At 50.0% G+C, this 16,317-nt stretch overlaps 1 protein-coding gene across 1 annotated transcript in view; it reads left to right on the forward strand.

The window, feature by feature from the left end:
• SFI1 (SFI1 centrin binding protein) overlaps positions 1-16,317 on the forward strand; it is a 71,285-nt gene that overhangs the window by 13,100 nt on the left and 41,868 nt on the right. Inside the window, exons 8-13 of the mRNA XM_074206407.1 lie at positions 5,423-5,579; positions 6,313-6,474; positions 7,461-7,531; positions 11,109-11,201; positions 11,684-11,781; positions 14,108-14,174. Of these exons, the coding sequence (XP_074062508.1) occupies positions 5,423-5,579; positions 6,313-6,474; positions 7,461-7,531; positions 11,109-11,201; positions 11,684-11,781; positions 14,108-14,174 (648 nt within the window). The remainder of the gene's footprint in view (positions 1-5,422; positions 5,580-6,312; positions 6,475-7,460; positions 7,532-11,108; positions 11,202-11,683; positions 11,782-14,107; positions 14,175-16,317) is intronic.

Here is a 16,317-nt window from a genome sequence, read left to right on the forward strand (position 1 = left end):
CCTCCCCCCATGAATATAGATAGACTTGCTTGGGTGAAAAAAGTAAAGGGGAGAGAAAAAAATTAAAATTAAAAAAAACAATAGTAATAATTGTAGGTATGACCAGGTGGCGCAATGGATGAAGCACCAGCCCTGGAGCCACAAGCACCCGAGTCTATATCCAGCCTCGTAAACCCAACAATCACCCAGCCGTGTGACATGCAAGCCACCCGATCCCCACTGCCCTGCAAAAACCAAAAAAAAGGAAAAAAAAGACCCAAAATAAAATAAAATAGTAATAATAGTAGGGGTGGCTGGGTGGCAGACAGAGCATTGGCCCTTGAGCCAGGAGCACCTGGGTCCAAATCCGGCCCCAGACACCCAAAGATCACCCTGCTATGTGACCCCAGGTGGGCCACCCAGCCCCACTTGCCCTGCACCCTCCTCCAAATAATAATAACAAAAAATGTGCTTCAGTCTTTGTTCCAACACCACCAACTCTGTCGCGGGTGGATCACATTCTTTATGATAAGTCCATCACAAAAGTTACTTCCATATTTTTCCATCATTGCTATTGCTGATCACAACTCCCTCCTTTCTTATTTCTCCACTACCATGTAATATATTTTCTCTCTCCTTTCACTCTGCCTCTGCTGTAGGGTTGCTGAGTGGCGCAGCAGACAGATCCCTGGTCCTGGGGCCAAGAAGCCCTGAGCCCCCATACCACCCCTTAGGCCCAAAATCCACCTGGCCCTATGGTCCTGGGCAGGCCTTCCAATCCCAGCCCCTTGCAAGAAGTAAAAAAGAAAATGTGTTATATGAGGGATTATCCTTGATAAGGAGTATGGCCCCCCTCCACGTGCAAGAGAGGTGAAGGAGGAGAGGGGGTGGCACCTGAGTGGTAGGAGCTGGAGAAGAGGATCTTCTGTTGAGGTTGTGGGGGCAGGTGGAGCCTGGGAGATTGGAAGTTTGGAAGAGTCTTTGGGGAAAGGGAGAGTGAGATGATAAAGGAGGTATAAAAGGCTTATTAACAAGCCATTTGCAAAGGAAGAAATCCAAGCTGTCAACCATTAAATGGAAAAGATACTAATCTAAATTACTAATAATTAGTGATGAACATTAATTAAAACAACACAATTAACAATATAAATTAAAGTAATGAGGAAATTACACCTCACACCCAGACCCCAGCAAAAGTTGCTAAATGTGAGAGGGGCTTTGAGAAAACTGGCTCCTTAATGCATGATGGAATGATGAATGGGTCTAACCAGCCCAGAAAATAGTTTGGACCTATGATGAAAAAGCGACTGAGCTGCCTCTGCTAGCTTCAGCAATTTTGCTCTGTGACCATGGCCTCAAAGGAGTCAAAAAAGAGAAGGAGCTGTCAGTCCAGACTTCTGTAGCCAGACTGGGAAGAGGCAACTCTCCTCCCAGCTCTGAGATCTCAGAGCTGATGTAGAGCAAAGCGGGCAGAACTCAGGAACAGTTCATACAGTGAGGATGTAATCCAGGAAAATGATTTTGGAGACTTTAGAATCCGATAACCTCACTTATAAGCTACAAGGTTGAAACATGCCATGTGCCTCCCACCAGGGGGAATGAGGAATGGGAGGCTTCCCCTGAGCCTGGCAGTGCCCCTGCACCTGTGGCAAATGTTTGATCAGGAGGGATAGGCTGGGCCATGAGTCCAGAAAAATAGGAAATCTCCAACAAGGCTATCAGGCCTGGGAGGATGTGATGTTCAAAATAGTAATAGGGAAGTTTGGAAGTGAGGAGCTCGTTTTCAGTTTTGGACATGTTAAATTTAAGACCTCTCCAGGACATTGAATTCAAGATGAATGAGAGGCATTTGGAAATGAAAGATTGGAGGACAGAAGAGAGATGGATTTGAGAATCGTCAGCACAGAGTTGGTAATTAAACCTACAGAACCTGATGTAATTACCAAGCGAAGTAATAAAAGAGAGGACTAGCAGAGTCCTGAGGGATACCTACACTTAGAGAGTATGATCTGAAAAGGAGACAGAGGAATTGAACCAGGAATGAGCAGTGTAAAGCCTAAAGAAGAGAGGATCAAAGAGAAATAGGTTATTGAGGCTGCAGAGACATTGGGAAGAAAGGATTGAGAAAAAGCCATTGATCTGGCAAAATCCTTGGGAACTTTGGAGGGCATGGTAAGAGAATCAGAGGAGAGTGGAAATCTCCATTGTAGGTGGCCTCAGGGCAGAAGAGATCCAGGGGCATAGTCGAGCTGGAAGGATTACAGGGGGGGGTTTGTGAGGACGGGGGAAATGTGTGTATGTTTGTAGGAGTAGGGAGCTAGGAACCAGGGAGAGATTAAAGAGTCCAGATGGCAGAGGGAGCCTTCTGTTAGAAAGTACACTGGATGGGGATCACTTCTGAAGGGTGAGGGTTTACCCTGATAAGATAGGACCACCTCTGGGTGAGAGAGAGGAGAGAATGGCAGAAGGCATCTGAGTTTTAGGAGATGACAGGAGCTCTCAGTGAATTTTTTTCCAGTAAAACGAGGCAGAATTCTAAGCTGAAGGAGCCCTGGAGGATTTAAGGAAGAGCCACTGTGGAAAGGGGAGTAAGTTGATAAGGGAAGTGTAAAAGGATTACTTTAGGGAGGGCCCAGATGAGGTCATGTAATAATAAATGGATAGTGGACCCAGTGAAAACAATTGTGTGATTGGGGGAAGGTGATGAACGATGACTGTGATGAAGTTTGAAGCTTGGCAGAACCCAATAGTCAATGGCTAAGGTGGCCACGACTCCAGAAGAAGACAGTGTAGAGTTGGACTGGTTGACCAAGCGGTCAAGATGGGGAAAGAGGAGAGTGGCCAGTGCAGAGGAGATGGCCTCCAGGAGGACTGAGGAACTGAGGGTTTGGAGATTGTGATGTGGTTGGTAGAGAAGGCTGAGGGAGAGATGGAAAAACCAATTGAGGACTGGTCAGATGAAGGAATTTCAGAATTCTTCAATAAGGGGATGATGATGCATTAGCCAGTGAGAGCAGGATTGAGGGTTTACCCATCTTTGTGTGTGATTGAGGTGTAGGTCTCAAGGCAAGGAAGTAGGTTGGGGAACTGATTATTTGGGAGGTTTGAGAGTCAATCTGGATGATGAAGGTAGGAGTTGGAGAAGAGCATGGGAGCCACCAATGTAGGGATGGCTGCTGGGATTTTGATTGGGTGGAAGATGTGGATTCTAAGAACCTCAAAGGAAGAGACTGCTGAATGATAGAGGGAAGAGGTGACTCTCAAGGTGCCCAGTATAGAAGGGTGACATGGGGAGATTGTAAACAGGGAAATTAGGGCTTGGAGAGAGTCAGAAGGTAGAAGGGAGAGAAGAGCAGATGGAAGATGAAGGCACACAGCTAGGTAATTATTAAGTGTTTGAGGCTGGATTTGAACTCGGGTACTCCTGATTCCAGGGCCGGTGCTCTACCCACTGTGCCACCTAGCTGCCCCTTAATTGGGACTTTGGGCTGGAGTGGTTGAAGGAGCTGGAGATGAGGAATCTGGTGGTGGGTGAGGGTGACCTACATGGGTTCAGATTCACCAACATTTGTAGATGACCAGAGTGAGTGTGTTAACCTTGGAGTGGAGGCTGCCGTTCTCTGTCCATGAGAGCCCAGGGATGGATCAGGAGACAGACAGAGCATGAGATCTCTTCCCTCCAGCGATCATTGATTAAATGTGGCTGAGGACAGATGCTTTTGTGCTTTTGCTCTTGTCCTTGGACAGGCTCAGCAGGGAGCTGCAAGGCCACCCAGCTCCTTGGTCCTCTTTTCATCAGAGGCTGGAGATGAGGCTGGAGTGGCAGGACCTGCAGGTCCTGCAGGCTGGGGGCTGGATGTTTTGCCCGGCTCCTGGCTGTCTTCCTTCTGCTAGGAGCAGGACTAGTCACTTTACCTTGGTTTGCCTCAATTTCCTCATCAGTAAAATGAAGCTAAGAATCATGCCCAGGGTTGTCAGGGTCAGATAAGAAAACACAGGAGTTGGGATCTGTAATAGAGTGGATATCATGGGAGAGTATTTGTTTTTCTTGCTCTCATTCTGCCAAGAAGAGATGGGCATCATCTCATCAGATTGGAAGCTGGGCCTAGCTGCTGTCAGCACCCTCTACCCTCTGCTGGGCTCTCTGAGGGCAGCTGCCTCCTACAGGAGAGATGCCTCCTGCAGCAAGCTCATCTCCTCCGCGCTCTCGAGCCTCACCTGGTCTTTTGGCAAGTCTGGGATGCAGTTCAGGCCTGTGGATGCTTTGGTGCCTCCTGGGTCCTGGACCACAAACTGCACCAGCTGTAGCAGTCTGATGGCATGGCACAATGCACAGCTAGACCCTGTCTGGTGTCCCGGCCCTGGGGGCTGCTGTAGGACCCTCAGACGGATGGAAGGAAGGATGGATGGGTGGAGGCAGGAGAGCCTGAGAGCTGGGCTGGCCACATGAACCTTGTGGGCCAAAGGAACAGGTGGACATGGATGGCCCAAGAGCCATGCTCGATGGCTTTTTTAAAAAATTGTATTTATTTAGGGCAGTGGGGTTAAGTAGCTTTCCCAAGGTCACACAGCTAGACAGTTATTAAAGGTCTGAGGTTGCATTTGAACTCGGGTCCTCCTGACTTCACGGCTGGTGCTTTATCAATCTACTGTGCCACCTAGTTGCCCCCCCCATGGCTCTTGATCCAGCTCACCTTTCCTTTCTGTGCTCAGTCTTCAGTGGCTCCCCATTGCCCCCCAAAGGCAGGGCAGACCACAGATGCTATCCTTCAGGTCCTTCCCTCCTGCCTTTCCTCCTCTGTGGTCAGGCTCAGCTCAAGGTGGGGAGAGCCCCCAGGTCCCTTGCTCCATTCTCAGTCCCCATCCCCCCCATGCTTCTGTCACCTCCGGCCCCACCTTTCCACTCTCCTGTGATGGGTGACTCCCTGCTTCAGTGTTGGGGCTGAGCCGCAAGCTCCTCCTTGCGTGATGGCAGTTAAACTTGGGCAGTTAGACTTGCTGCTGCTTTCCCCCTCCTCCTCCCATCTCTGCCCCCCGCCCTCCCCCTGCTCCTTCCCGTCCTCCTTCCTCTTCACCCTCCTCTTCTGTGTTCTCGGCAGAGGCCACCAGATGGTGCTGTGACTTGACCGGCAGCCCCGGGGGGGAGGATGGGAGTCCCAGAGAAGAGATGGAGAGTCCCTGGTAAACAGGGAGCTGGGGGGTGGGGGAGGCTGGGCCCTGCCGCCGTCTAGAGGGGCTTATTCACAGGAAGTGTTCCTCTGGGACTTGGTTTGGTCCTTGTCTCAGAGTCGCTGAATCCCCACTTCTGAGTTGGGGACTCCCTGGCCCCAGGGAGCATGGCCATTTACCCTGGCTCTCAGGCCCTTTCTCTGTCCCCTGGGCTCTTTCCCCACCCTTTACTTTGGCCTCTCCCTTTAACCCAGCTTTTTCCTTTGGTTTCCAGGCGTGGTGTCAGTGGCGGGAGCAATTCCTGTACGTCCAGGTCATTAGAAAGAAGGAAGTTGAGGCAGCGAGGCACCATGCACGCCACGAGCGGCACAGGGCCCTTGAGGCCTGGAGGTGCTACCTGCAGGGCCGCAGAGAGAAGCAACAGCAGGCAGGTGAGTGGAGAGGGCCTCAGAATGGGGCCTCCCCTACGGGGAGGGCAGTGGGTTGCCCCAGGTGACCTTGTGCCAAGCTCTCCTTGGGGCCCTTCTCTCACTGTCAGGTGGTGAGGCTGGATGTGGACTTCTGAGGCCTGTTCTAAAGCCAGGACCCTTTCACGCTAACCTTCATTTAGTGTTTGTTAGACAACATGTGCTCCAGGGGCCGTGGGCTTTGGAAGGGTGGGGGTCTCGGATGTCTGGGAAGGGCCGAGAACCCGAGATCACTTTGCAAGGATGTCTTAGGTGAATCTGAGCAAACCCACGGAGGCTGAGGCCGGGGTGCCTCGCACTGCTGCCAGATGTGCTGCTTCTGCTGGGGTTCCATAGGTGACATGTCTCTGAGGTCCCCTTCATCAGGAGGCCCCCTGCCCAGTCTCGAGTGGTGGGGGCTAGCCATTCAGGACCCGGGTCTTGTGTGTCAGGAGCTGGGGCTGGCCTTGGCCACAGTCCCTGGAAAGGGTTTTTCAGCCCAGCTTTTCAGCGTGGCTCCATAGGAAGGAAGAGAGGAGATCTTGTGAAACAACTAAAGCTGCTCATGGTGTGGTCCCCCTGCCCATCTCCTTCCCTACCACTGATGTTTCCCCTCCCTTAGGCACCATGGCCCCCCTAGGAGGGGGCAGGGGGGCCCCTGGTTCCCCCCCTTGTCGCCTGCTTGCTGGACAGAGCCCTAGCGTGTGCTTCTCTCTAGAGGTGGCTGGACGATTCCACTGCACTACCGTGCTCCGGACTGGCTTCTTGGCATGGTGCGGGGCCTGGGAGCGGAGGAAGCGCCTTCACGCACACCAGGCAAGGATTGAGGCGCTGGCGGCCCGGATCACACTGCGGCGGGCATTTGAGCGCTGGAAACACTGTATCCTTGGTTGGCTGGTCCGGGCTGGTGAGCGAGGAAGGGACAAGGGCTTCTTCAAGTGACTCTGGGGCACCTCTGCTTTGGCTCTTCTGTGAGGCACGGTTGGCTCAGGGTTAGAGCCTTGACAAAGTCACCAAGGAAAAGTGTGGTTCCTCAGGCCGGGCTCACTGCCGAAGCTTCCCAGGGGTGGGTCTGTGGACAGTGAGGTGACTTGCTGAGCCTTTCTTTCCTCCTCCACCCAATGGGAACAGCCATGCTTCTTATTTTTGATGCTTACAGTGAGGCAGGGGCTTCCTTTGTAAATCCGGAAGCTGCTGCTGCCTCTGTTTTTTAGATGCAAAGCCTCAGGAGGCTCAGGGAGATAGGGGGGCTGGCCCAGGGCTCCCCATGGATCCCACCCTCACCTGGACTCTGAGGAAGGGACTCACCCAGGAGAAAGCCAGCTGTGGACTCCTGTGGGGGCCCAGACCCTCAGAGCTTCCCAACTGGGCAATCATGGGAGGGCCTTCTGTAACAGGCAGGGAGTGGCCCCTTCCTTCTGGCCCATGATCTCCACTGCGTGCCACCGCATCATGGGAGCATCTGCCACTTGGGGGGGGGGCTCTCTCTTCTGTCACTGGAGGCTCAGTTCCATGTTGCCCATTGGGTGTCATTCCAGGATTGAAAATCAGCTCTCTGGGGTTGGGGGGTGGGGCTAGTGGAACTTCAGGGCCCAGCCCCAGACGAAGCCCTCACTCACTAATAAGTGCTAGTGCTCATGTTGGGCGGCGGCGCAGCATGTGAGTTGCCATCGTCCAGCTGGGGCTCAGCCTAAGGACTCGGGCACCCAGTTGGGCCTCAGCAGGTCTGGCTCCAGGGTGCTCTGATGGAGAAGGTTCCGTGAATGGGCAGCCCCTTCTCCCAGTGGGGTGCCCACCCCCTCTCTGCAGACATGAGGGGGGCAGGGGGTGGACCACTCAAGAATAGCATCTTTAACTTCACCACAGACATGCTGGTTTCTGCTGAGTGCGCTGCCTCATGGGCCAAAGCCAAGGAGCACTGGCGGCGGCATCTGCTGGTAAGAGCTCCCTGCCGAGTCTGGGGGGCTTGACCTGGGCCCTTGGAAAGAGGCTTCCTTCTCTGAGCGCTTTTATTTTTTTTAATTTTTATTTATTTTTTTTTTGCAAGGCAAATGGGGTTAAGTGGCTTCCCCAAGGCCACACAGCTAGGTCATTATTAAGTGTCTGAGACCGGATTTGAACTCAGGTACTCCTGACTCCAGGGCCTGTGCTCTATCCACTGTGCCACCTAGCTGTCCCCTTCCTGAGCTTTTGTCAGTGGTGGTCTGAGAAGTCTGCCCTTCCAGTGTCATGGGAAGCCCCTTCCACCTCCAGTTCCTTCCTCCATTTAAGAAAATGAAATTTTATGATGCTCAAGAGTAGGCCCTGAGGAAGGGCAGATTCTGCCCTCCCTTCCCTGCTGTCCCAAGTACCCACAGACATGGCCTCTTGGATCCCTCTGGCTGTGTCTCCATGGGGAAGTGCAGGGGCCAGTGTCTCTGGAAAGGGCAGTGCCTTACAACAGGACAGCAGGACAGACGAAGGCCCATCCAAGCCTTAGCCTGGCTTTGCCTGTCTTATCGTTGCATCCCCAATACTTTCCAGAACAGAGAGAGAAAGACCCAAACAGTCCATCAAAATGAACCTTGCCACCTGCCCAGCCCCTACCATGAATTCAGTGTTCCATGTCCATAGCCCCTCACCTCTCCTGAGAACAGAGAGAGGCTGTGGTGACCTGTCTTTTTTCTAGTGTGGTTCTGCTTCCATTTGCCTTGCTACCATGACACTGTAGGTGCTGATACTCTACAGCTGTCTTTACTTAATTTGAAGGCATTTTATTGACCTCTTATTTTTATGTCATACCCCTCTGACCCCAAGATATTCTGCCCCCTTTTCTCATGGTCCCTACCAGACTCCTACCCTTCTATGAAGATCCTGATGCTTTCCTAAAGACTCTCAATTTCCTTTTCATCAAGCTTTGAAACTCCTCTAGCCCAGTGTTCCTTTACTGTCCTCTACCACCCCCAGGTACCCAGTGACATGGTCGAGAACCTCCAGAATTCCTTGATCTGGTCCCTGTCTCTTGAGATTCTCTCTCCCTCGACCTCACTCCTCCAATGCTGTTCTTCCTCCTCACCAAGGTCTCTCCTGCCCTCTGGTCTTCGTTTAGGGAACCAGCTGACCCCTTGCTAGCCTGTTCTTGAAACCTTGCTTTCCTTTTGCCTTTGCCATTCCCACTCTGCCCAGGCTAGTCCCTCATCCACTTCTGATGCTGCTGCTTGGGTCTGATTTCAGCGGGACCCTCGGCCCCCCCCCCCCCGATTCTCTAGACCTCTGTAGGGGAGGATCCTCACAAGTCACATAGTGATTTTAGAAGCCACTTTATCACACACTTGATGTATCAATGCTGTTTTTATTTATTTCCCAGTTAGGCTTTCATCTGGTTCCTAGCTCTTTAGGGGTATGGTTGACCACTCTCTGTAGCATCTGTTCCAAGGTGTAACTTCCTTCATTGAGCTGCTCACATCTCCCCCTCACCCCACCTTTTCATGTCTCTCTCTGTGCCCTCCCTTTTGATGAGCTGCCTGCCTCAGTTTCCCTATATGTAAAATGAGGATAACAGCAACCTTTGCCTCACATGTTTGGGTGAGAAAGCTGGAGTGTAGGTCAGGACTGGGGGACCTTGATCCCAACCCCTTCGTTCAATTATTTATTACAGTGGTTCTTGTAAAATCCTTTGGGGACTATGAGCACTCTCTAAATGTTAGTTATCATTATTAAGGCCTGCTTCTGACTTCTGCCAGCTGTGTGACTAACAGTCCTTTAGTCGATAGTTAGGGACACTTGCTGATATCAATGGAGTGAATTGCCGTGGCAGAAATTCCCCCCATCCATAGAATGATGAGTCCAGCTACCATAGAAGGAGAGAATTATGATTGTAACAGAAGCAATTTGTAATCTGCTCAAATTGGGTGGAGATCCCCATTACCGTGGAGTCATTGTTTAATGTAAAATTTGTATCCTGATCTCCTTAGGCTTCACTTTCTACCTAATTCTGGGTTCAGTTTAGGGGAAGGGAGTTTGTCTTTTGCCCTCTAGATGAGAGGCAAGACATAAAAACCTGGGTTGGACTCCTGCTCTTCTGACCTGTGGCCAGCCTGCTTGGCTATTTCTTTTCCCTCTCTCCCTCCCTCCCTCCCTCCCTCCCATTTTCCTATGTGTTATAACTTCTTTTAATAAATTTTTGTTTTATTTCAAAAAAAAAAAAGTGATGAGTTTGCATGCACCCCTAGTGCTTTCCTTAAAATCTGTCCCTCAAACTCATCAGACTTTGCTGCGTTAGAGTATTCTCTAATGATTTAGAGTTAACAGTCCAACTGTTGTTAGCTTTTGGGTGCCATATCCTTCCTTGTGATCCCAAATAATGGGAATCTTTGCCTAGGGAGCTTCTGGTTTCCTTCGTGACATGTTTGGGGTTTCTCTCCTGCCTTGGCTCCTTTCTGGTAACTCAGCCTATGTTCTGTTCCTTCTGTGGCTCCCCTGTCGCAGTTTACTCTTGGTTGGTTGGGGCTAGGGGCTTCATTTTCTTTTGGCCCTTCAGCTGTTGGTGGTGGCGGCAGGGCTGGGAAGTGAGGAATAGGCCTCTGAGGGCAGAGGTTGCTTTTTCTTATTTCAGAGTCCACCTCTGGAGTCTCATTAACCCTGATGACAGGGTTCCCTGCCACATAGACGTGAGTGGTTGTAATAGCCTCATTTAACAGGCGGTGGGTGATCCTCACCTTCGTTTGGTCTGCCCCCCTCCTGATAACAGCTCTTCTCGAGTCCTTCTCTCTCCTGTGAATGAGTTTCCTAGCATGCTCTTGGGGTGTCCTCTTGCTCCTTGCCTGTCCTTTTCTGAGGTTTCCCCCAGCCTGGCCTAGTCTCCTTTTCTTGCCTCACTTCCTGTTTCCTGCCCTGTGCTTCCACAGATCAGCTCCCTGGCTGCCTTGTCTCTTCCCCTAGGCCTTGGCCTGTCCTTTTTGGCCTCAGTTCCTCCTCAGTGCTCCCACTACCTTCCATATCCCGACTCCCTCCCCAGGCCCAGCTCAGGTGCCACGATTCTCTCTCTCCACTTCCCCCTCCTCAGAGATCACTTTGTCCCTTTCTTATATGTATATACAGGGTGAGATTCAGGAGAGGAGCGTGTGGTAGAAATCCTTCAGGCCAGTTCCCTTATTTTATAGCTGAGGAAACTAAGCCCCAGAAAAGGGAATTGACTTTCTAAGATGTAGGCAGGGCATGGTGAGCAGAGCTGGGATTCAAATTGAGGTTTCTGACCCTGAAGCCACCACTGCCACTTACGAAATGGGGCCCCTATTAGATTATGAACCTCAGGAGGGTAGGAGCAGTGTTCTCTCTGATCCCTGAGCTGGATCCCTGCAAAGGGTTGGGGGAGGAGCTGTGCCTAGAGTGTGAACAGCCGCTCACAAGTCACTGATGGCAGTAGCAGGGAAGGATGTGACTACCGAGGTCATTGGCATGCATCCAGGGGCCTTGGGTAAAGGACTCTGCAACAATCCAGTGACTTCACCTGGCTCTCTCCTCCTCTTTCCCCAGCTCAACTGCTTCAGGGCCCTGAAGGACAACGTGACAGATTCCCATCTCCACCGATTAAGAAAAAACCTGGCTCATGGGCAGTATCAGGCCATGGTGAGGCTCCCCTTCTCTGCCTCCTACCCATGTCCCCCAGGAGATGGGCCCTGGGAAATCAGTCCTCTCTGGCTTTGTGATCATGCCTAAGATGAGGGCCTAGCTGATCACCACTCCAGACATGTGGAGCCCCCATGTTCTCTGAGTCTGTTGTGAGCTGTGCTCTTATCTGAGGTGTGATCACTAAACATTCCATCCACAGCCAGCAGCTGTTGGTTGTCTTGACTGGTTGGGTCATAAGTATGCCTTCATGCCAGTGTCTCCTGTGGGTCGGGTCCCCCTCTCTCCTGCCCCTTTGGCAGCTGGGTTTGTTAGGAACCTTGGTGCCCGATCCCTCCTCCAACACATCTCAGCTGTGTCTTCTTGATGCCTTGGTTTGCTTACCTGTAAGATGGGGATATAACACCAGTCCTGGAGGTTGAGGAGGATGGGCCCCAACAGGACGGTTCCTCTTATTTCCTTATCTGGGTCTCTGTCTCCAGCTTTTGCAGAGGTTCTGGCACCAATGGTGTGCTCAAGCTGAACAGAGAGAGGATGAGAAGCAGCTGTCCCAGATTCTTCGTGCTCACAGCCACTACAGGTATGGTGGTCTTGGCTTGGGACCTTTCCTGTAAGCTGCTGGTTCTCCCCTTGTCAGCCCTCTTGAGGCAGCCACCATTGGTCATTGAATGGATCTGGTTTTCCAGGCTTCTTGAGGCCATGTTATTCAGGTCATTGTGGGGGTCACCATTTCCCTGGTTCTGCCCACACAGAAAGGCCGAAGTCTCAGCCATGGATGGAGTATTGCTTCCCTCCACTGTGGGCCTCCCATGTGCTGATCTAGAGAGGGGCCATCATGGTGGGGTGGGGGGGAAGAGATGTGGCTGAGGGTTCAGACTTGGGTCCTGGTCTTTTCTGAAGTCCACCCAGGGCCTTCCATGGCCTTGCTGGCTCCCATTTTCAGAGGCCTCATCATGGGAAGCAGGCTTCCTGGGAGCATCATGCAGGGCAGGGGATTGCATCCTTTCTGTCCAGCCTAGTGCGCTGGCTGCATCTGGGGCCTAGAAGAAATGGGGCATGATGACCAGAGCCCCGGGCTTGAGGTCAGGAGTCTGAATCCTGACCTTGGGAGACTCACGGAGTGGTCTTCACCTGTAAAATGAGGAGGTCAGGTGTTGTGGCCTTCAGCCCTAAATGTGTGGGCATGCATGCACACCAGGGGGTTATTAGCACTAATTAACCCTTATAAGCCAGGAGGCTGATTTCTTCATTTCCTGGGGATGGGGACCCCCGCTAGGCTGGCCTCCTCCTCACCTTGAGTCCAGATTGAAAGGCGGTTGGGTCCTCCAAAGAGCTTTCTTTCCTTTGCAAGGATTTTATCTCTTGAATAAATAGGAAAGCAGCTCTTGGAAATGTCAGCTCTGTGACCTTGGGGCAGCTCTCTGACTCTTTGAATCTCGGGCTCCTCAATTGTAGGATGCAGGGTGCCCGTAGCTCCCTTCTCATGCATTATCCAGGTGATTGTCATCTTCAAGTTGAATTGGCCCCTGCCTAGACCACCTGCCCCCTCCCCATCCTGGTTCACACATGGCTAGACCAAGGAATTTTTATTTACTAATTTGTGGATTTCTTGATGCAAAAAAGTCTTAGATAAGGATAAAAATCAAACCACATACATGCAATCAGGAAAGAAGTTATAGGACAGTTAAGAAACAAATCCCAAATATATTTTTTGATGTTTATATTTTATTTTTTCTCAGATATGAAAACATTTGTTGTTGTTTTTTTTAATTTTGAGTTCCAAATTCTCCCTCTCCTTGAGAGGGAAAACATATAGTATCTATAGGCAGTCTTGCAAATCATATTTCCATATTAGATTGTAGAAGAAAACACAGTCCAATAAAAGAACTATGTAAAAAATAAAAAAGCAAAAAAGAATATGCCTCAATCAGACTCCCTAGTAGACTCCATTCAGAATTGGCTTGGAATTGATTGAACTGATGAGAAGAGCTAAGTCATTCCCCAGTGATCATTGTACAGTATTGCTGCTACTGTGTAGACTCTTCTGGTTCTGCTCATTTCACTTTGCATCAGCTCATATAAATCTTCCCAGGTTTTTCTGAAACTTCCTCCCTTATGATTTCTTACAGAACAGTTCTATTCCATCACAGTCACCTCCCACAACTTGTTCAACCATTCCACAACTTGTTCAACCATTCCATAACTGATGAGCATCCCCCTCAGTTTCCAGTGCTTTGCCACCACTAAAAGAGCTTCTATGCATATTTATGCATATGTGGGTCCTTTTCCCTTTTTTATGGGTATAGACCTAGCAGTGGTATTGCTAGGTCAAAAGGTATGCAGTTTTCTGGCCCTTTGGGCTTGGTTCCAAATTGCTCTCCAGAATAAACCCCAACCTTGCTGACTCCTTTTTCCCAGATGCCATGAGGACTCTTGCTGTCATGATGCCTCCCTCTCTCAGGGGTCCAGGTTGCCCATTGCTCTTTTGAACTTAGCAGAATAGGAGCAGCTGTTGATCTCCTCTGTAGGGATCCCTAAACTGAGCCCGAAGAGTCAGAGCCTGGGGGAGGTTTGAGTTCTGGAGGATTAGTGGCCGTGGCCTTGAGAACAGGATTTTCTGCCAGAGGAACTGAAGCCCAAGCATGACCTTCCTCTTCCTGCAGGGTCCTTGGCACCTCTTGGTTGAGTTTTCTTTGAAGGGAGAAGGAGGGTCAGGTCTCCCCTGGAACCCACACTAGCTCAGTGTTTACTCACAAGGTAGTGCCCTTCTCTGTGCCTCAGTTTCCTTCCTGGAAAGTGAGGTTGATATTCTCTGGACTTACTGTGAGCAGGATGATTAAGCCCAGGTGAGCCTGTGAACATGCAGTCCCCCAAAAGTTGTTAAATATTTCCTTCTTGTTTTCCAGAGCAGTTCTGTTGCATAAATGCCTCCAGCTGTGGTTGCAGAATGCTCAAGAGAGCAGACACTCACAGGTAGGGAGTTCTTGGAAATGAGAAAATGGACCATTGAGGCCATTACTTGATTTTGCCAGAGGGCCTTGGTGGAAACAGAAGTGGTGCCCTGGGGAAGGAAGGAGGGAGGGAGGAAGGAAAGGGTTGGGGTTCTAGGCCTTGTTTGTTCCTAGGATCTCTGTGCTCCAATTCAGAGAAAAGGGAGATAGAAACTCCCTGAAAATCAAGCACCTTCTCCCCAATTTTTCCTGTGATTTGCTCTGTTTGTTCTTAGTGGGTGGGCATCTTGCCAAGGTGGGCTGTTCAGGACTGCTTATCCTCTTCTATCAGAAGAAGGTTGAGGAAGTTGAACCCCTGACCTAGCTAACCCTGTTCAGCTTAGCCGGAAGGGAAGGCCCCAGAATGGAGGTGTCTTGAGGCAATGTGGCAGGGAGGAAGGGGGAGGGCAGCCCTACTCCAAGGGCAGCCTTAGAAAAAGGGGCATAGGATGGCAGCAACACCATCCTTTCTGATGCCATCTAGCCTTGCCAGTGGGTCATCATGGTCAGCAGCAGAGGCTACTAGCAGGAGTTGACTTAGAGTACCAGATGCTTGGTCTGTCACTTTGGGTTCAAAATGTGAATTTAGTCATAGCAGCAAACTTCCCCATCTTAAGACACAAGTCACTGCTTGGACCTGCTCCTGGCAGCCTCCTGCAAGATAGATGCCACCCACACACTGCACAGGCTCATCAAGTCATCAGCTGGTAATCACTTCCTACTGGGTATGCCACGCCGTGGGGATCTGGAGAAAAGGCAGAAACCTGGTACCTGCCCTCATTACAGCAAGGGAAAACAGCAGGGCCCATAAAAGATAGAGTAAATGGAAGGCAAAAGCTGTAAATTAGCAGGGATTGGGGGGTGGGGAGAACTCTGTACCTGAGTTCAAATCCTGCCTCTGGCACTGACTAGCTATGTGACTAAGGGCAAGTCTCTCACCTGTTTTAGTCTCAGCTTCCCTTTCTGTAAAATGAGAGTGGCTGGACTTTGTGGCCCCTGAGGTCCCTGCAGCTTTACCTCTAGGATCTATGACACTGTACAATGAGGCAACCAAAAAGTAAGTGTAGGCTACATGGTTGGTGAGAGAATAAGGGAGGGGAAGTGCTCCTAATCCTTTTCTATGCTCAGCCCCAGCTGTGCTGTGATGTTCTCTTCTGGGTTCTGGGTTTTTTGTTTTTTTTCCAAATGATATTTTTCCAATTATTTGTTATGAAAGTTTTTCAACCTTCATTCATCCATATGCATATACATACTTTTAAGTTACTTAATTTCCTTCCACCCTCCCTTCCCACCCCCTCCCCTCAGTGACAAACACTCAGGTGAATATTGAACATACTATTTGTGTTTAACATATTTATAGATTAGTCATTTTTTTTAAGGTTTTTGCAAGGCAAACGGGGTTAAGTGGCTTGCCCAAGGCCACACAGCTCATTATTAAGTGTCTGAGACCAGATTTGAACCCAGGTACTCCTGACTCCAGGGCTGGTGCTTTATCCACTACACCACCTAGCCACCCCAGATTAGTCATTTTTGGTATGAGAAATTAGGCATAAGGGAAAGAAAGCAAGCCATGAGATAGGAGAGGAAAAACATAAGAGAAATTTTTTTTTTTTTAGGTTTTTGCAAGGCAAATAGGGTTAAGTGGCTTGCCCAAGGCCACACAGCTAGTTAATTATTAAGTGTCTGAGACTGGATTTGAACCCAGGTACTCCTGACTCCAGGGCCGGTGCTTTATCCACTGCACCACCTAGCTTCCCCGAGAAATTTTTTTAAACATCAAATGTAATGTTCATCCAGATTTTGTAGGATTTTGTTTTGTTTTGGTTTTTTTTCCTTTCTCTGAATGGGGATAGCATTGAAAGAAGACCTTAGCAGGGCTCCTAAAGTTGTCCCAGCTCTCTGAACTGCTAAGAGGAGCTGCTACTATCAAGGCTGATCAACTCACAATGTTGTTATTTTTTTTTTCTGTTACAATTATAATTCTCTTACTTCTAAGTCAATTTACATCTAAGAGTAGATGGTAGTCAATTTACATCTCCACTCAATTTTCTTTGTTACATTCACAATTCTCTTCATCTTTCCCCTGCATCATTCCCCCCCCCCTCAAAATTATTCTGGACCCATAT

Source organism: Macrotis lagotis, chromosome X (assembly GCF_037893015.1).
Source record: "Macrotis lagotis isolate mMagLag1 chromosome X, bilby.v1.9.chrom.fasta, whole genome shotgun sequence".
In the NCBI taxonomy this organism is placed as follows: Eukaryota; Metazoa; Chordata; class Mammalia; order Peramelemorphia; family Peramelidae; genus Macrotis; species Macrotis lagotis.